The sequence below is a fragment of the Cebus imitator genome, unplaced genomic scaffold, assembly GCF_001604975.1.
Source record: "Cebus imitator isolate Cc_AM_T3 unplaced genomic scaffold, Cebus_imitator-1.0 Scaffold130, whole genome shotgun sequence".
NCBI lineage: Eukaryota > Metazoa > Chordata > Mammalia > Primates > Cebidae > Cebus > Cebus imitator.
This window is the reverse complement of record NW_016107445.1, coordinates 3,789,629-3,811,988: the sequence shown is the minus strand read 5'-3', so window position 1 is coordinate 3,811,988 and position 22,360 is coordinate 3,789,629. Positions and strand designations below refer to the sequence as shown.

At 34.6% G+C, this 22,360-nt stretch overlaps 1 protein-coding gene across 1 annotated transcript in view; it reads right to left on the bottom strand.

Annotated features, from left to right (window-relative positions):
• Positions 1-22,360, bottom strand: part of MAN1A1 (mannosidase alpha class 1A member 1) — a 184,486-nt gene that overhangs the window by 113,705 nt on the left and 48,421 nt on the right. Inside the window, exons 3-5 of the mRNA XM_017541052.2 lie at positions 21,370-21,466; positions 16,507-16,622; positions 5,538-5,618 (exon numbers count right to left, since the gene is read on the bottom strand). Of these exons, the coding sequence (XP_017396541.1) occupies positions 5,538-5,618; positions 16,507-16,622; positions 21,370-21,466 (294 nt within the window). The remainder of the gene's footprint in view (positions 1-5,537; positions 5,619-16,506; positions 16,623-21,369; positions 21,467-22,360) is intronic.

Genomic DNA, 22,360 nt, shown 5'->3' with positions numbered 1-22,360 from the left:
AGCAACAGTGTCTGGCTTTTATTGCCTGGGCTTATCTGAAACTCCTGGGGCTCAAGTGATCCCCCTGCCTCAGCCTCCCTAAGTGCTGGGATTACAGACATGAGTCACTATATCTGGCCAGATTCAACAATCAGACTTTGTGGTAACTAACAGAGCGAGAACTCACTTGTTACCCTGGAGGAGGGCACCAAGCCATTCATAAAGAATCTGGCCCCAAGACCCAAACATCTCTCACTAGACCCCATATTTAATACTGGGGATCACATTTCAGTATGATATTTGGAGGGGACACATATCCAAACTATATAGATTACCTAATTTTTAATTTCACTGTACCACAATTTCAATTCTTCCTTTTAACTGTATTGCATAGCTCTGTTATTTCCTCATTATATAGGATTAACATATATTTTTATTTTATGGTACTGTGATCATTGTTTTCAATTCTCTTTTTTTTCCCCTCCAATTAGGCCTTTGTTGATAACTCTGCTTTCTAGATTTAAATCTAATTAGAGATCATAATTAAAATTATTTCCGTATATAAGAGAGCAGGATAAATCTGAGCCCAATTTTTATAAATTAGAATTTAGGCAAGATATGGGAGGGTGCTAATGTATTTCTAGTGGATCCAAATATATTGTTGAATTTTTCTTGTTCATACCACATATTTCTACCTTTTATGGAAAATTAAATATAAGTAATATATGTGGGTTATTTTATGGTATCAATTGTTTGGTGTTCACAAAAATAGCAAAACCAGATTGCTGTTAATTCTCTTCCCTACTTTGCTCTGGTCACTAGGAAACCTGAAGATACATTTCTGTCCAAAGCCTGGATGATTTACCAACTGGTGGAATGCATTGCTATATGCTAACCTTATCTGAAACTTTAATATGCCCTAGCTTTATTCTCTGTTTTTCCACAGCTCTGTTTGAATCATACACATTTTCTGGCACTCTAATTTTTTTTGCAGAATGAGGCAGGAGACAGACAGATAGTCTGGGAGAGGATTGTGGCAGACACTGATTTTGAAATATATCAAATCATATAGCCTAATTTTCTAGAGAATTTCTAAATACTTTTATGATTATCCATAATTAATCAAATTCTAAAAAATCAATTTCTAACCCCACAAATACTCCGAATGTCTTAATCCTATTACGAAAAAACAAATAGATCTTCCTACCAGCAAACTCACATTCTCAATCTTATCTCTCTCCTCCTTACTCTACAATCCTACTCTCCTCCGTGTTTCTTCCTTGTTAGTCTTAAAATTTGGCGGTATTATACTTATTAAGTAGACGTCTCTCAGCAATATTTTGTATCGGTGTTTGTGGCAGTGGATAACTTGTAGGGGGAATCTGAAGAAAAATCCTTTTGCTGCCTGCAAAACGAAAGGTTTACAGAGTAAACTCATATAATGTAAAAATCCATTCTGTGTGTTTTATTGGTCTTGAATAAGATACCTTCCTCACCTTTTTTCCATTGAAAGCTGGTTCTTAATCATTTTGGCTTCCAGGAGTTGGCTATTGTTTTTCTATTTCACAAACTTAAAATGTACTGGCAGAATGTTTTCTTTGAGGATTAAATACTCTGGTCTATTCTAAATGTCATCTCTTAGCTTACAGAATAGTTTTGAAAATCAGATTCCATTTTTTCAGATATCTTATTAAATTATCAGTTTCCATGTGGCTTGCCTATTTCCTCTGCCATACTAATATTCACCACAGTGGATGAAATCTTATTGTTGGCTCTTACATGTCCTTTCTCCCGACCCTTCTCACAGGGCCTCAATTTCCTGATCAGAGATTATCTAGACTTCTTTATATTACTCAGTCTTCACGGGATATGAATCCAAACTTTGCAGAAGATTTCTATCATATCCTTTTTCTCTCCCCAAGATCCCCGAAGAGGCTGCATGTAACTGAAACTCTGACAATTAGCTTCTTTCTTCAGGGACTTTGTGTCTTGAATAGAGCAACAGAAGAGTAGAACAAACAGTCCATGTTACTAATTGCAGGGTGTTCCAGGGTGATAGTACAGCTAAAGAGATCCTCTATGCCAACTTGACACTTTTTGTTCCAAGTTACTCTTCAGCCATCCCTCTGATTCTGTGACATCTTTATGTCCTATTACATTCACTTTTTGCTCAATATAGCTATTGGTTTCTGTTGTAAAACAAATAATGTTACATGGTATATTCATATAAGTTCTTTTCTACGTGTGTCATCCTCTTGCAATGTTATATTTTACATATATCTGTTTTGCACTTGTCAATTTCAATATCATCTTTGCTTTACTCTTATTCTGTAGTAGCATTTCCAAAAACTGCTCTGAAAAATAATTCTAACTTACCGTTAGCATTGTCACTTTTTTTTTTTTTTTAATAGAGGGAGGCTATTGTTAAGTGTGGAAAATGTGAGGATAAATAAAAGTAAATTAGCTTCTTTTTTTGTGTATTCTGAATTTCCAAGAAAGAACATAGGATGTAGCTCTTCCCAAACTTATTTTCAGTATGCATACAAATATAGATTTGTTTTGCCATATCAAAAGAAACTAGTGGTCTTTAGAACATATTTTGGGTTATCATATTCTAGATGCTGCTATATTTGCTATCTCCAGTGAGAACTTTAGCTTATAATAGAGCAATACTGATTACATTTTTAAATTTAAATTTTAAATTTAATTTTAATACTGATCCTTCCTATTTAATATTCATCTTGTCTCCATCCTATGTGTGTAATTCTTCTGTGGTTGTTTGAGTTTCTTATATAGAATTGGAAAATATTGAACCTGAACTTTTTTTATGGCACTACAAAATTTTTAACTGAGCTACAAGGTTTCAAATGTTTGAATAGGTGCCTGTAATCAAAGTTTACTACAGGTACTTCATGTTTCTATTATTTTTTTGGTAGCTTAGACTTTGCTGACATTCTTAATTATTGTTCAGTGTTTCTAACTGTAACTTTCCTGAAAGAGGTATCATATATCAGTGGTACTTCTCCTGCTTTTGCAATATAAATTTAGGAATCTTGAGCTGATATCAATGCGGGGTCTATCTACTTCTGATGGTGATTTGTTCTTAAAATACTCCTAAGCCTCAGTGATTAAATCAGAATGTTAAATTATGTTGGTTTAAAAGTCCCTCTATGAGATACATAGAAAGATGAATTGTCCTAGACATCTTAGTAAATTGTCTGATCTACATAAAAAGTGTGTGGTATAGAACTTTACCAACTATTTAAAATCAAATTATTCATAATTTGCTATGTTGGTGTTCTATTAAATGAATGCTCATTTTAAAAAAAATTGACATGAATACAAATAGCTCAAGAACAGGCCTGGGGCAAAATAATTTTTCTGGATCACATTCCTAAAATGGTCAATTACCCTGAATGTATTCATCAAATGAAAATCAATTGTCAGGGACTAAGTAACTGAGAGAGACAGGCAAGTGATGATGTTAAAACAATCCAGTATTAATCACTTCTCATTTGCCAACACCACTTCAGAGAATATTTATTCAGTGATTACAGCAATATTATTCAAAATAAAAAGATACTGAAAACAATCTAACTGTCAAACATCTAGAAAACTATAAGGAAAAAAATGCTAAGAAGATGGGTCCCTGTAACTAAAATGAAAATGCACTCTACAGATAAAAAAAAAAAAAAAGGAAAAAAATCTCAGATAAATTTTTATCATAAAGATTAAAATACAGAAAACCTACATGTGATAAAAAGATGTTTATACAGTGATAAGGACAAAGCAGACAGACTGAAAGAATAGTTATTTGCAATGGAGGTGTTCTTTGTAGTCATTTGTTTACTAAAGTTAGCTATTATAGAAAAAATACCCTTACAAAGTCTTAGGCAAATTATTTTATCTATAGGCAAACTATAACATCTATGGGCATTATAATTATATATATATATATATATATATATATATATAGTTAAGAATACACATATATAGAAACATATGTATATAAACTTAAAAACACCATGAGTGAAAAAGCATACTAATCAAACATGATGTATATTTAGAATAAATACATATGTGTTTCTCTTTGTATGCTCTATTATCTTAATTGAGCCCAGATTTAAAAGGATGCAATTCTTATTTCCTCCAAATTGTCTCACCTCCACATAAATTATGGAAAAAGTCAAAACCAAGGTCATCTTAGTATATCATGTCCAAAGCAATGAGACCATCCTGGCATTGGATCAAGGACAAGTATTCTAAAAGCAGAAACTGTTAACTAAAATAATGTTAGTTAATTTCAAACATAACTTTTTAAAAATTAGGGTTTTGGGGTTTTTTTTTTTGGCTTAATATTTAGAATACCCTAAACTGAACTGAACACATGAAGTTATCTGGTAGTGGAAAAACTGATAAAATGGAGGAAGAGGTATAATGGACCAGATCACACTACCCTGGCTGAGAAGGTAACAGAGTTCACAATGACCAACATTTAACACTAAAACAGGACAGATACAGAGAAATATAGAAGTCATCTATATACTTTGAAAAGAACTAAGGTAGAATAAAATCTAAACAGAGAGGAAATGTAAGATTGTGAGGATTGTATGTTTAGTTAAGAAAATACTTGAGAGACAGGAACAAAGTCAAGCAGCTTTTCTCATTAAACATTTATTGCTCTGCTTAAATCTGTTTGAAGGAGCATAGAAATACATGAAATACTGCACTGGGTAAGATCTACTCTTTCCCCAGCCAGAATGCTGAGGCTAACTCAAATCTGATTGACGTGCAGCTGAAATACGTGACAGTTTTTCCATAATGTCAGCATTTAACACTGTCAACATTAAAGATGAGGCTCATTCCAACAACTCTTAGTGGACACTTACAATATTCATAAAGTTGTCCAAAACTTTTCAAGAAAATAGCATCAGTGCCCTTTATGAGGATGATACAAAAATCCTTTCTTACTCTATCAATAAAAGGCAGTTAAATAAAAAATTCCTGCTTTGCTCTAAGTAGCAGATAATTAATGAAGCCTTGACCCAGGATGAGCTCCAAAGCACTTGATACCAGGATGCTGATCTACAGGACTGTTTTCCTGGTAGCTAAGTGTCTCACCCCCTCAATTACATAAAAACTATAATTTTCATATCTTACTTGCCATGATTTATTCATTTAAAAAAGTTTTTATTAAGCTAACCTTGTATTAACATTAAAATAATTCTTAAAAAAAATTCATCCACAAGCCTGCCACTAAATTTCTTTAATTTGTCCTTGGGCACAATTTGTAGCTGTAATCACACCATATATAACATAATGGAGACAGTTTTTAAAGGCATTACTTAACATTCCCTGACAATATGTTCTGCCAAACTTTCCCAGCTTCCTCATTTAATTAGTACATATTATAAGAAACTCAGTGTAAGCTACAGCTTCATTGAAATATAAAAATTCCATAGATTCCTTCTAAACATATGTCACAAATGGCATATTTTACCAAAAATGTAATTTAAGACACTTTATAATTCACATTTATATACTACTTTTCATCTTACCTCTTCTCCAGACAGATAGTAGGCTGAGAGTAGTCCACCAACAAAGCGTATATTTACTTCAAAGACAGAAATTTCAGCATTCTATATGAAGAAAAAAAGGTTCAAATGTGATGAGAGCACACGATTCAGAAAATCATATCTGTGATAAACAATACTAAATTTCTAAATTTTATTCAAATCTTATGCTTGCCCAGAGAAGTTTATATATGGGAGGAAACATTCTCCCATTTAAAGGTATCAAGTATCACTGTGCATTTTATGTATTAAAACATCACTAATGGACCCCCCGAATACATACAATCATTATATGACAATTTTTTAAAATAAAGGAAAAAACATACTTAAATGATATGGTTTGGCTCTGTGTCCCCACCCAAATCTCATCTTGTATCTCTCATAACTCACACATGTGGGATGGACCCAGTGGGAGATAACTGAATCATGAAAAGGGATCCTTCCCATGCTGTTCTTGTGACAGTGAATAAGTCTCACGAGATCTGATGGTTTTAAACAGGGAGTTTCCCTGCACATGCTCTTTCTCTCTTTGCCTGTTGCCATCCATGTAAGATGTGACTTGCTTCTTGCGTTCTGCCATGACTGTGAGGCCTCCCCAGCCATGTGAAACTGTAAGTCCATTAAACCTCTTTTTCTTCCCAGTCTCAGGTATGTCTTTATCAACAGTGTGAAAATGGACTAATACAATAGATAAAAATAATTTTGACTCTTAAACAAAATTACAAAAACATTTGTAAAATAAAGTTTTTTCTTCTCTCTTCAACAGCAGATAGAATATTTGATATTCTCTATTTGTGTAAACAGAATGAGACCAGGGCCTTTTTTTCCCCTCTGTTCCTATTCTGCATTCTTCTTTATTTTATTCATTTGTCTGCCTTTGCTTCCTGAAAGGCCATTCAGCCTATATTCAGGCTGGTAGTTCAACATTAGTCTAGGAATCTTTCATCATGACAGAGTAGCACAGCTGGAATGCAAATAGGATTTGAAGTCTGAGAACTTGGGTTCTATGCTGGTTCCCAACTTTTTGCCTGTGGCTTGGGAGTATTGTTCTAATCCTCAGAAGATATTTCATCTTTGCATGAAGAACATGCTAATAATAATATATGCTATACCATGCTGAAAAAGCCTTTATTTATATTAATAATAGCTTGCTTTTATTATATACAATGTGCCAGGTACTGTGCTAACGTCTTTATATAGACTATCTCTTTCAGTCCGCACACTGACCTTATGAATTAATTACTATTCTTACGTCCATTTAAAAATGTTGAAACTGAAACCTATAGTGGATTTGAACTTGAGTACTGTGACTCTTGATTCAGGGCTCTGCTATTCTGACTTCTATACACCTCACATGATAATGCACAAAGTCTCTTTATTAATGGTCGCATAATTAGTAATTACTGCCAATATTTTATATTTGATTAGTAAATAGATCTGTCTTACATTGTGTTATTAGGTACGTTAGAACAGCTAACCTGCTGTTTAGATGATAAAGTACACTTCGAGCTTTAGTTAGCTTTTTTTCACATTCATTGGGCATTCTGAGTAGTTGTTCACTTTTGCCTAACATCAAATGACTCAGTAATAATCATGGGACTAACAGCAATTTTTAATATATGGTGTCAATATCTGGCAGATAAACTTAGTCAAAATCATGAGATATTATTTCCTTTAAAAAGCGTTCATTAAGAAACCACTATGTGCCAGACCCTGTCCTAGGTAATAGTGAAATGGCATTAAGGTCTTCAAACTCACTTAAGTCTACATTTTAGTGGGATAATATATTTCCAGAAAAAAAGGAGGTATGTATTCATTTTATTCTTACATTCTCTCTGTAGAAAGGTTTAAGGATCTAACAATTAAAGCCAAGTAATTGCTTAAGTTAAAAAAATTCAAAAAAAATCATAAAAAGGACAATTATAAAAACAAGTTAGGAGACAGAATTACTTGGTCAAACTTAGGCAAAAACATCACAGAATAAGACTGGTGAGTGTGTTTATTTGTATTTTATAATTTGTAATGTGCACCTGATATAATCTGATTAAAAGTATTCTATATAGGTGTAATTTAACTTACAGGTCTATTACTTGTAATGAGTTTTATATAAATATTGGCAAAGGCTTTAGTATTCTACAAAATTACTGATAAGGAAAAGGGAAGGTAATCCATACATTTAGTTTGGTTCACATGACTATGTTTCTTATGTTTAAGAGTAATAATGTCTCATAATAAAATCTAGTAAACTTTAAACCCTCAAATCATATTCCTCTCAATTTGTACTTGTGTTTTTCAGTTTTTAAACCTGGCAATAGTTCCCCATATTTCTGCCTATTGAATACTGTTAAGATGATCTTATATTCTTATTCTGGCTATGGGTCCTTTACATATGCATTTTCTCTAACTCCTGTGAAAATTTTGGATAATCAAGACCTTTATACAGACACCTGATAAAAATTATTGCAAGCTGGAGGTCTGAGTCATGTCAAACGCCACCAGAAATATATCTTCAGCTAGACATCAATCAACTATTGGATGGAGTAATTCAACCAGTTATTGATCCAATTATATATTCTAAAACCTAAATTATATTATCTTGTACTGCAACATATTGATAAGTGACCCTTCAAGGTGCTATACTCAAGGTCACTTGCTATGGATTTGGATTTCATGGATCTAATAGTCTGCCTAGTGAGTCTGTTTAAGAAGCAAATCTAGCTTGTCAGTTAATCCATGTGACTGCTTGTCTTTAATCAGTCTTGCTCTGGAATATCACATCACCACCATTAACAGTTCTCAAGTCACCATCTTCTCTGTTTGAAAACCAGAACCATATTTGAATTTACAACATATAATTCTTTCTCTCTCCTTTTCAAAGTTAAGTTTAACAAATTTAGAAACCTTAATTTGAGTTTCTTTCAACATTCTAGGATGTATTATGTTTTTAGGCCAAAAGATTGAAATTTAGACCCGCTGTAGATGAAAAGGCCTAAGAAGATAAAAACTGTCCCACCACACCAAATTGGTTGGCTATCCTGGGGCAGCAGACTATAAACGGCTAGAATCAGAAAGACCTGGGATTGGAAGGCTGGTTTGGAAGCTGTCTGAGTGTGAGGTCCCAGGTAACTCATTTATTCTGAGTCTTGATTTTGTCATATGTAAAACAGGACAATGCATTCCTCCATTATGTAAAACACTGTACACAATAGCTGACCCAAGTAACACACTCAATAGACAGTTGCTGCTGCTACCACTGTGCAGTAGGTTAGCCTAAATGAACTAAAACCTACCTTCCCAGGGTCACTGGAAAATCAGAAACTCTAGAATCATAATATTCATCTTCTTTGACCTACATGAGGTCTTATTTCTCAAGGGCTTAAAAATCCTCTTTTGAAATATACAAGTTGACCAACTGTCTTTTGGGCTTGATACATTTTATATGATATCTAGATTTTCAAAAGTGAATTTCTACAACTTGAGGGTCTTAGGTCATTTCTATGAACTTCTGATTCTAATTTCCATTAAAGTGATATTAAATTTAAATGAATACATTCCTATTTAATATTCATGATGTTCTAAAAGTTTTCTACTGACTTACCCTAATGGCAGAGAGGGTATTTGGAACAGAAAGAGGACAGTAGGTAGACAAAGCAGCCTGTAATACTAAATTTTGTGAGATTTACCCTAATCATTAACGTGAATTTTGCAGTCTACTTGAGTTTGTTTTAAAATAAAATTAACACTCCTTTAAATCTTTAAGATTGCATTCCAGTATGCGCCACATATTCCGTGGCTTCTAGTGCATAGTCTTATATGAGTGGCAGTTTAAGAAGTAGATCCCATCTTTTATTTAAATTCCATGTACCTATTAATGTCAACTGATAAGCAACTGGAGGTTGGAAATTTTTAGCTAAAGACCTACAGATAAAAAAACCAGAATTGGAGAAATTGTTCTTTCATTTTGATTTACTTACAGCAATGACCACTGAATCAAAGAACATACTAAACCAGATTCATCTATAAATTTAATAAAATATACGCTATGGCTAAATTTACACCTAAAATCAAGAGGTTAGTATTACAAATCATGAAAAAATTACGCCTCAGTACTAATCTCTACTATTGTCTTGGGTGTTTTAGATTGATAATTTCCATCTTAAATTTACCCCTTTTCTGTGTATTTTTGTCCACTCATTTACTATACATGTATGTAAATGTATGACATAAAGTAATAAAGACTGCTAACATTAAAAACTAAGAGTCTAATTTATAAATTATTTTGTATGTTTCCCTCCTCCAATTCTAACATTATGCTCCATCTCTCTGCAAAGAAAGGCTTCTTCCAAACCAACATATCATGAGATCATGGACGGAAGTATCTAACAAACCTAACTAGGCAATAGAGAAAATGAACACTTCAAAATGTGTTTCCAAATGAGTACCTGAAAGACCAAGCTCTTCCCACTAGATAAGACAGCATCTTAAACAACTCTGAAATTAGATTACATTTTTATAGGTAACTTATTCACCAAAATTAGCTCTAAGATGATATATTTTAATAGACTTCAGTAAGTGAAATAACAGGCTTGACAATGAAAATGACAAATTTAAGTTCTGGAGCAGATTCAGCCAATTTCCTTTTGCTTGAGGAACTATATAGAGATGTAAGCTTTCCCTTAGGAACAGATAAATTGTTTCTTTGGACCTTTAAGCCTTATGATGTTTATTTAGAATCATACTTGTATTAGAATTCTTCTTATTATCTTATGATTCCATACAGCATGACAGATCTGATTGATTGCATTAAATGGAAAAATATTTCTTGGCAAAGAACTTTTCAGAAATATTTAAATTCTACTCTGAGGGTATGATTTTCAGAGTGAACTCAAAGTGTTAACAATTTTTGTTTTTAAAAGGTCAATTCTCTGATGCCTACAATCAAAGAATACTCTTTTGCTAGCTATTCCTCCGAACTCTGTACCAGCTTTCTACTTAGTGAACAATGAGCCTGGGGTACTTGGCTATTAATCACACATGAGAATCAAGCAAGTTTTAATAACTGCCCACTACACACCAATGCAATAATTCTGTTTAATATCAACTATTTCACTACAATCCAATGTTAATAACAACTGTACCATTACTAATACATGATAATGATGCTTTAACTTAAACCAATGGCTTTGTTAAAAGCAACATGAGATTTTTTCAAAGCCATTGATTAAAGACTGGTAACTACCAATAAGCCTCACATGTGTTTAGGCTTAGCATACACCTTTATTTATAAATAATACTTCAACGTGTGTGCTGCATTAACACTTTGAGGATTAAAAGTATACAACTTCTTTAAACAGATTAAAATTCAATATTTCACAGTGTAAGTCAATGTGTCACAGTGTGTCCTAGCAGCATTTGGTTTCATATTTAAGCAATGTGATAAATCTCTTAAGACTGTTAACAAAGTGCAAGTCTATGGGCTACAACTATATGCAAATAACTATCTTCTCTGTGTTAATAGATTGGTTTTACCATGCAGGTCCAGAGGCTCTCAAGCAGCAGCCCTAATTGCCATCAGAGAGAACAGCATAGTATCCTCTTATAGCCAAAACCCAAATCATCATTTTTGGCAGGTATTCCCTAGTATTCAGATGGAACACACTCAATAACTTCATTTAACAGGATAATTAATTTAGTTATCTGCACTCATCAGGATGTAATGCAGCTCCAAAACAGACCCTTCTCAGGAGCAACACTAGGGCAAAAGTTACTTCTTTCATGCTCTATGGCATGGAACTCTGGACCTAAGCCAAGTACTCAGTCATGCATTTGAGAATATCAAAAGTTGCTTCTTGAAATCAACATATTGCCAACTGACAGGGAAGGGGGACCCTACAACTTTCTTTCTTGAAAGGTAGGAGGGCATTCCAACTGCATATGCAAACAATCTGGATCTTTACATTAAAGAAAAAAAAAAGTCACTGTTGCCACCAGTACTTCTGTTCTCCAAAACACAGGGTGTTCATTACAAATAAAAGCATGCTCCAGGTGCTTGCCGAAGATCACAGTTGCAGTGCGCTGCTAGTTAGTGTCTAGAGCAAGATGATCATATATCCTTTGCCATTCTCAGGCCTCTGCCTCTCACACTGAGATATCGCTTTACTGCAGTCTAGAAATATGGCTTTTAGGAAGATTTTAACACAACTTTAGCTTTTACAGAGGGCTAATATAAGAAATTGCTATCTGGAGAAAAGTTCTACATATTCTATAAAATTCATTACAGAAGAAACTGTTCAATATGTCTCATGTGAGGTTCTAGGTAACCATTTTTTAAGTGCCAGTAAAAGAACACAACGGAAACTGGAAATGTCCAAATAGGAAACCCTTGATCATTTGTTCTTATGGGAAACCCTTGATCACTTGTTCTTCTGCAACTGATGTTCCTGTTATCAGCGGCCACTACATATCTGTTCTGGAAATAGGTTAGGCAGTAACAGGTGGACCAACTGACTTGAACTCCAGATTATCTCTAACTATATAAACATATGACACAATACAGCTACCCTTGCAACTGAGCTCATCTTCCAGCTGAGTACAGCATAGGCTGTCAGGAAGTAGGACAAGGTGGCTTAACTTCTCATTCATTTAACAAACATTTATCAAATCTCTATTGAACTATAAACTCTAACGAGTACTCTAATATTAAGATTATATGCCTTACCTCCGAGGACTCAAATTCTCTGGCTGCCTATATATTTCTCAACTCTTTGTATTTCTTCTCCAATTAAAAAAACACAGGGTCATTGAGTTAGGAAGACTGTTGAAACCACAGATTTTGCTGTATAATTTGGGACAGACTAATTAACCACCTATTCATCTATAAACACAGGGAAAAATACCAGTTACTACTCTGGTTGTCACAAAGATTAAACAAGAAAACCCATGAAAAAAAATCACCTATCATAATACCTGCTATGCATCACATTTTACTAAATAGTAGTTTCCTTTTTTTAAAAAAAAAATAGAGATGGGGTCTTACTATGTTGCCCTGTCTGGTGTTGAACTCCTGGGCTCAAGCAATCCACCCACCTGGGCCTCCCAAAGTGCTGAGATTACAGGTGTGAGCCACCACGCCTGGCCAAATAGTAGTTTCCTCTTTCATTTCTTCTCTCCTGAGATATCATGGCTCTCTAGCTAGGGTTCTCTGACTACTTTCCTGTTAGACTAGAAGCTTCCTAAGGGTAAATGCTGATCCTTAGAAGATACTTAGTAAATAATACATAAGTGAATGAAGAGTGACTAAGAATTAGTTTTAGATTCTTCTAAGATTACTTTGAATTTAAATCAGAAAACTTTTTCATGGAGTCAACACTTAGGGTTTTCTGCCAACATCTATGTGCCTTTAGATACTTGAACTGAACATAAGCTCCTTCTGGGAAGTCCTTGCTCCTTACTCCCCAGAACACATTATCCTAGTGACTTATTTTAAGCCAGTTATTAAAGTCATTTGAACTTTGTGCTACCAATTATGCAAAATGAATCAACTTCCTATGCCCCAATGAAAAGAAAATGAGTTTTAGTTAATTACAGTATAAACCAATAGAAAATAATTCCTTTACATTTTTCAGTGATATAAACTAAATATTTCACAATAACAAATTTATTCTTGACTGTAAAATTTGTTTACACTTAGGAGCACCATAGGATAGACCAATGCTCAACAACAGTCTTTGTTTCATTTTTATTTTCCCTTTGCAATAAGTTTAGATGCAGTAACTTTTTTTTACAACACTCTTACACTGTTAATTAGAATACCTCCTCAGGAAAAAGTGTTAACTTAAATATAAGTAATAAAACTTATAAACTAGATAATGATACTACATGTTATTTAGTACAGTATAATTTTTCTTTTGTTGCTAAGGTCTTTTCAGTCTCTCCTTTCTTCATATAAATGGGAAAAATTTCTCAATGTTTTTGAAGAAAAATCCTGTAATTAAAAAAAAATGATCATTTGGATTTCTGAATAGAATGGGTGAATATAAGACGAATTCTCATATGACATATTAAAACTAACTAGAATATAGTAAGCTGAAAAACTTCATAACACAGTGATTAGAAAAGTGAATCGATATACCTTTCCTGAATTTATATGTTACTATTTTTAATATGGGAAACATTATCGTTTGGATATTGTTGACAACATGGGAAAATATGATAATTCCCAAAGAGAGACCTGCAACAAATACTTTTCAAGACCTCTTATATTAAGAAAATAGTATAATAAAGATATTTGAGAAATGTGGCTATAATTTTTTGAAATATATATATTTAATTTTATGAATACATAATAGTTGTACATATTTTAGAAGTATATTTTAAAATTATATCTTGAAAGGTATAGCCTAAAACTATCATTAACAGGCCTAAAATATATATTCGAAGTCTGCATACTAATTAAATAAAATTTTATTTAAAAATAAAAATTTAAATAAACAAAAAATTTCAGAGTTCTGTATCTTAGCAATAACTCAGTGTTAGTCTAATCTCTTCATCTTACAAGTAAGGAAACCCAGTAAGTTCTTTTTCTCTTCTACATAGTCTGATATCCCTCATTTAGATTCATCTTTCCTTCTCACAGGTCCCCAGGACACATGGAACACATTCCAGGCACCCTGTGGTGGTCTGAGGACAGCTAACTGCCTTCTGTTACAGTAACATCCTTTCTGTTATCTTTGTACTTAGTCATTTTAAATAAAACTGCTGCTCATTCTCCACCAACCCCAACCCCTGGCCCCAAGTTCAGAGCTCCTCAGACTACCACAGGTCACACAGGCCGTGAAAGTAAAAACTGCTGTTACATTTGAGGAGGTTTGGGGTAACAACGCTGTATTTATCAGATGGACCACCCAAACATTCAGTAAGAAACTTGGACACTATTGATAAGTCAAGTGTTATTAAAGTTTGCTTTCCAGTTTTCCATCATTGGGTTTGGAGGAATTTAGTTATTATTCCCCTACCCTTTCTTGAAGACAGAGACATCAATCAGTCTCATATATAGCTAAAGATAAGCCTGCAGGTTTTTGAAGGTAGGTAGTTGAATTTATTTATAATAACAAGTTCGAACAGAAGTATTATTATTATTATTATTATTATTATTATTTTTGAGATGGAGTCTTGCTCTGCTGCCCAGGCTAGAGTGCAGCAGCGTGATCATGACTCACTGCAACATCGGCCTCCTGGGTTCAAGTGATTCTCCTGCCTCAGCCTCCTGAGTAGCTGGGATCATAGGCGTGCAACACCATGCCCGGATAATTTTTGTATTGTTAGTAGAGATGTATTTTTCGTGACTCTCCTGGCTTAGGCTCATGAGTAGCTGGGATTACAGGCTTGCACCACTACACCCAGCTAATTTTTTAAAAAATTTTCACTGTGTTGCCTAGGCTGGTCTTGAACTCCTGACCTCATGATCTGCCTGTCTCAGCCTCACAGAGTGCTAGGATTACAGGCATAACCCACCACGCCCGGTCAACATAAGTATTATTATTAAGGGAGCAAGCCTCCAAAATGAAACATAGTTTTTTCCATTGTTTTATTTTTCATATTTAGCTCTATCAATAATACCAGCACTACCACAGATCATTGTAATCAAATAGCTGCATAACCTTGAGCAAATCACTAGCTCCTTATGCCTGTTCTCTTATATAAAAAGGGTTTAACACATTGATTCCCCAAGGTCCCTTAATATTGATTGGAATTTTGTCTCCTTTATATTCTAGATTCGATTATTAGGCAAATTAAACACAGACTCATCTGCCTGTCTTTAAAGTCTCCCAAATGCAGTATATATAGCAGTTAATTAGAGGAGTAGAAACAAAACATTAAACTTTTAATTTTTGTCAGTTTTTAATTGAAATAGATGGGGGAAAGACTTAGCTTTACTGATCCTTAATATTCTGCCTAACACTGGTGTCCTCACTTGGTCTCTGAGAGAACAAGAGTGCCCAAAGCAGAAGCAACAGCAGGGAAATTCTCTCTGTCCACTTTTAACATACAGCATGTTACTTGTGCATGGTGATTGGGATTTACAGATATTATCAAATGCTTACCCAAGACAAGAGGCTTACGAGAACTTCTGCAAAGTGGTCTCAGATTAGAAATAATACCGATAATGCACACTTAAGTGAATGACTAAAAAATTCCGCGGCCTACACGCTTTTTAGAATAAGTTCTTTGTCAATATCATTATAAAGTAAAACAATGACTATCAAATAAGAGCTGATAGGAAGTAGTCCTCTCCAGTCGAAGTGATCAAGAAGTATTAGAAGTATTCCTTAATTCTGATTCTTTCCCTCAGTGTACAATGGGCCTTGAAATATTTGCTAAGAATGACAGCATATATACAGAATGTTTAAAAAATAACATATATAATCAATTTGTTTCTACTGAGAGGTATATAAGACCAACAAAATTTGAAGTCTTCTTCATGGGAAAATGAATGCTGCTGCTGCTGCTGCTGCTGCTGGCTATGTCATGATGCAGTATAAAAGCATAAGCACTGGAGCCCCACAGACCTACATTAGAATTATAGCTCCTGATACACAACCAGCTGTGTAGTCTGGAGTAAGCCTCTGAGGTTCAGATGTTTAATCTATAAAGGAGTGCAAGTAACGCCCATCTCAGAGTTGCTGTGGGACTTGAACAAGAATACGAGGCACATGTAGGTCTCAACAAATACTAATTCCTTTTCACTTACCTTTAATTTGCCAAAAAACAAAGTCACAAATTTGTGTAGTAAGCGAGGACAATTTAAGAATGTAATATATAATAATATTCTCACTATCTAAAGTTGCATTATTTTTGTTAGAATACATTACAATATAATAATAGGGCCTACTACAGAATTTATCCACATTAATTGGAATTTAAGGACTGAATTAGCAACTCTTATTTAACTTACCACATTAAAATCTAAATTTTCTTCAATCCATGATTTTGCTTCTTCAAATTCATTTTTCATTTCCATAATAAAAAGTGTATCCAGGGCATCTACTATAGTTGCTCCTTTGATGTTACCTGAAAATATCAGAAAAATATTTGATAAAATACTTTAGATAGATAAAATAAATGTAAACTGACCATACCTAGGAAAGAGAGAGGGTAACACTGGATTTATTAATAAGCAGTAATATTAAACATAGTCTAAAATTCTTTCAGTGGAAGAATATATAAAATGGCACCAAACCAAAATAAAAATTACCACAGGCTATCAACTGATATACTAATCTTTGAAGTTTCTTCTGAGTTATAAAAAATAAATGTCTTAGAAACTTCTCTGAGAAATTTCATTTGTGATTACATTCTCTAGCAGGAAAAGAATACACCTAAAACCAAGGAGCAACAGGCTTATTAAGGCTAATGTAGTTACATCAAAGTGTACCTGTGCAAAACTCTAACTAGATCTAAAATTGTTTCCAAAATGAAATTTCAGCCCCTGTATAAACTCTGACTGATGCTAACTGCCTTCCATCCCCTACAAGCTCTGACCTCTGTGGTTTATTTCCTCTGAATTCCAATGACATGGAGACTTCATGTTGCCTTGGCATGTATCACCTTCTACCTTGTATTAAAATTACATGTGGGCATATTTTAGTGTCTGTAAACTTTTTTTTTCGAGGCAGAGTCTCGCTCTGTCACTTAGGCTGGAATGCAGTGGTGCAATCTCAGCTCACTGCAACCTCTACCTCCTGGGTTCAAGCGATTCTCCTGCCTTGGCCTCCATAGTAGCTGGGATTACAGGCACACACACCCGTGCCCAGCTAATTTTTTGTATTTTTAGTAGAGAAAGGTTTCTCCATGTTGGTCAGGCTGGTCTCAAACTCCTGACCTCGTGATCCACCCGCCTCAGCCTCCCAAAGTGTTGGGATTACAGGCATGAGCCACTGTGTCTGCTCACTTTTTTTTTTTTTTTTTTTTCTTGTTCTGTCCCCCAGGATGGAGTACAGTGGCACAATCATAGCTCACTGCAGCCCCAAACTCCTGGGCACAAGTGATCCTCCTGCCTCAGCCTCCTGAGTAGCTGGGACTACAGGTGTGTGCCACCATGCCTGGCTAATTTTTAAAATTTTTTTGTAGGGATGAGTCTTGCTATGTTGCTCAGGCTGGTCTCAAACTCCTGGCCCCAAGCAACCACCTGCCCCCATTAGCCTTCCAAAGTACTGGAATTAGAGGCATGAGCCAAGCACTCAGCCTATACACTTAGAACAAACAAGTCATGTCTTACTTATCTCCAGATTCCTTATGGTGTCCTGTGCAATTGTGACAATGATACTCAATTGTAATTGAGTAATTTAGCTTCACAAAACTCATTTTAAAATGTTTTTCTTTGTCCTTTCTTCCAGTCTCAAGCTGGAACCTTGAAACAAACTTTAGAAACCTTCTCCTTAGTCTTACAATATGCCGTTGAAACATGCTTTGAAACTTCACTCCCTTCCCTTTCTCATTATGCACTCCTTTACCCCATGCGCATTTACGTAACTGTATACGTAGATCTAATTACATGCTTACTTCAAGGTTCCAGGGGCTAATCTTGAGACTGATCAAGCATGGAGACCCAGCTGTAAAATTACAGAGACTACCTCAAGGCAGTTAGGTCAGCAGCCCAGCTATTGTTGTTATGACGCCAGCCCGTACTCTGTGTAGACCATGGCTAGAGACAGCCACCAGAACAAGACATGCAGACTTGATACTCAGGCACCCTTTCCACATGCCTCCCAGTCCAAGTTCCATTTTTAAGACCCTCTTCTAGGCCAAAGTCTGAAGCAGTTTCTGGAGGAGTAAGCCAGCCACTGCTAGCTTTGGAAATAAAAGTCACTTTCCTTTCTCTGCACTTCATCCCTGTTATGGGCTATGCAAGTGGCAAGCAGCCGAGCCTCCACTCAGGTACACGATGAATGGCTGCTGAAAGACTGGGCACTACACTTCCTATACATAATTAGTATTCTGGACAATCCAAGACTAAATCTACAAATATAAATGAAAATTATTTTACTGGCACATGCCTTCCAAATGCCACGTTGAGAAGTTATCACTAGAAGACTGTAATACCAGAACATTAAAACACTTGATTTTCAAAAAGATAAAAATTATACATCTTATCTAATAAGGAGAAAGAAACCTGAAGACACTTTCATTTTGTGACATATTTTACTGTAATCCAATTTCTTTGAACTTTTTTGAAGCTAGAATTATGGATTCAGAGACACTGGAGGGAATATTTTAAAGTAGGCATTTTGAAATATGATACCAGCTTCATATTTTCATTGACATTTCATTTCTAGGTTATCAAGAGCCTTAAGTAAATATTTTGATTGCCTGTATTTTAGCTTTCCATGAGGACAACTGGTCAAGAACAAAATACCTCTCTTTGAGATGCAGTTTTGCTTGAAATCTTTTCTACCACTGAAATCTTGAAATAACAGTTCTAGTTTCCTGTTTAAGATGGAATTGGGAGATGAATACTTAGGATGCCTTTTTATATTCACTAAAGTTGTTTAGGAAGTAACCAGTCTTACTCTGTCTAGGAAAGAGATGGAAGGTTCAACATAACTGGTGAGAAACCACCATGAGAAGGAAGCAGACTTGAAGAGCTCCCCAGTGGCCAACGCCTGGGGAAAACTCAGATTCAGAATGCCTAATAGTTTCTCCAAAAAGATTGTTTTTAGAGGTTAAAACTCAAAACAACTTATCTCAAACTAAAAACTGTTTCCTAAGAAGCCAGGTAGTAAAGAACTTACCTTTTCCTATCTTCTGCCTGGTTTGCTGAGCGAATATGAGGGACTACGATATTACGCAGATAAGGAACTTGGCTGAGAAGTGGGCTAAAGAAGTCATTAAAAAGTTTGTCTCAACTGTAAAAATAAAAACTTTGCATGTCTTTGTAACAAGTCTCACTATATTGGTAGTTCTATAAGAAAATCATTATGTATCTTATTTTAATTTGAAGATGGAATGAGATTAAATATCAATTATTAATATTTCATTTCCTTATACTAATACCTGAAGCTCTTTTTCTAAGAGTAAGTTTTTATCTTGATTATGAAAGTGTTTTTTACTGAAAAAGTCAATGAGAAATATAAAACAAAAGTCAGGCCTAAGAGATCTAGTATGTTTTTAATGTTAAATAATAAATTTTAAAGTCATCAATGTTTTAACAGAGAATCAAATAATCCCTTTGATAAAGATTATGGCAATTTAACACATAACTGATTTCTTAATGGTATGAACGACTTTCATAGAGATAAAAGTGAAATGAAGTTATAATTTTTTCAAAAAATGTTATAATAAACAATGAAAAAACAAAAGCTTTGGATGAAGTTCTAGAGTTTCTCTCTTCAATTCATACTTCTCCTTACCCATGTTAACTCTAGCTGGGTCCTAAAAATACTATTTTGGAAATGTCTGAAGTGACTTATACTGCCACTACTTCAGCTATAGGCTCTCTTCATCTCAAAACTGTGTCACTCTGATAGACCAACAGTCTCCTTTCTTCTACTTTTTCCAGCTCTTTCTACCTGTTCTTGCAAACCTTGCAATGCCCTTCTCCCAACCTGACATTCTAATGTTTCCTCAGAACTTCACATAACTATATATTGAACCACCTGGTGCATTGATAATTCACTATTTACATATTATATGTTATACACTAGGCGACGACTTGTGTAGAGACCTGTGCAAAAACTTGTATTATTTTCATGATCACCAGTGCTACAAGCAAAGCCAAACACATGGAAGGTCCTAAATAAGCGGAAAAGCATAATGTCATGATTAGGAGCGTGGACTCTAATGTTAGCCACACCAGGGTTCAAGTCTCTGCTCTGCCAGTTAGTAGGTAGCTATCTCTGGGAAAACTATTCTCTGGGCTTCATTTTTCTCATCTATAAAGTGTATATTTTAATGAGGCTAAATGAGATAATGCATGAATGGCACTTGGCACACAGTAATTGCTCCATAAATGTGAGCCGACACTGTTACCTGCTTATGTGAGTTGATATTATTTAACATTGTCAGTGAAAATATAGAAAGTTATGTGTTCTATTGTTAAATTCAGAAGTTCCAGAGTAACACTGCATTCCCTTCATCGTGTTAGTTACAGACAAAATTTTGAGGATTAGAAAGAAATCAAATCTAGTAGGAGGATACTAGGCAGCTCTGTGACCCAAATAATCCATGAAGCCCTTGTGTTACTTAGCTTCCTTAACTTCCACAATGGAATCTTATTAACACCCACAGTAGCAACCACAGAGGTCTGTTGTGGGAACCAAATGCAATCAAGCAAGCGAAAGTGGGTAAATGGAAGTTAAAGTAAACTAATCCATCCTCACTCTCTCTTCCATGGTACAAACAGGAGAAACCTACAGCCAAAATTGAGATACAGTGAAGATCACCATGGCTAGCTTATCTATAAGGGCACAGCTTTTACCTAACAGGAAGCAGTTGGTGCAGCCCACCAAGTGCTTCTAGCTGGGAATCACCCAGAGGCTAAAAATCCTGATACTGCACCCTACACCCATTAAGTGAGAATCTTTGGAAGTATGCCCCAGGCATCAGTACTTTTTAATGTCACGCAGGTTATTCTAACACGCAGCCACTATTCTAGCTGAAGGACACACTATGTACAGTTCTTATCTAATTCCATCAGGTGTGCAAGTTTCCTAACCAAATGGCCTGGAGGGCCATATTACACAGACTTCTCCACCACCCATAAGCTCAAGCAACTAGGGAGAAGTTACTGTCACTAAGAAACCAAAGCACATCTACTCACCAAACAAACTGCTTGAATGGCCTTCTTTTGATATAGGTTTCAGCTCATTTAATCCCCAGGCATAACCTTTATAATTATTCCAAGCATGTTTCATCATCTGAGAAAAAAAATAAAAATAGGGTTATAATTTGAATGGAGGTGTTTTTGTTACAAAATAGGTAATATATTAAAGAGTAAAGGTTAAAACATTAAAATTCACTAGTTAAAAAGACAAGTAAAAGGGTGATGATTATATAAATAAACCAGAACACACACGCTCATATAAACACGCTCATACACATACACACTATCTTTTTATGTTTACAAATGGAAAGTTTTCTTTTATGAGTCCATTTAATCCTATTTAATACAAATGACATTTTCAGGAGTCAGTTCCCAACAACAGGAATTTAGCTTATCTTAAAAGCATGAGCCACTTCTACATTTATCTAATTCATTTTCATAACAGATTAAATCTGCAAATACTATATTTAAAATTCATGTTTTTGCACAAAGTTCTTCTTACTTTGATGATTTCACAGCATACAGACAAATATTCAAGGTCATCCCTTTAAACACTTTGATGTTTCTTGACCAAGGCTATATGGAGAAGCATTTAAAAATATTTACAGGAAATAAAAACTAAAACTGTGATTATGGCTAGATTTTGTGAAAACTTCAGTTTATTTTAATGCAATCAATCTTTAATTGGATACATATGTGTGTATGTGTGTGTAACTGAAGACTGATCTGGTATATTCCTAATTGAGAGTCCTTGCACCAATAATGGCTTTAAAAGCCAAACCTTTCTGCCATAAATTAGTTGTACAAATTTTTTTCAATGATTCAAAAAATACATATAGTTATTTCTATATACACATTTTTTTAAAAGGGTTGGGACTCTTCGACTGTCTAGAACTTATTCATGCCACTATCCCCAATCTATTAGCAACAGTAATCAAAATATGGACATAATTGGAAAATGTTCCAATCTGGCTCCATATTTTAGACT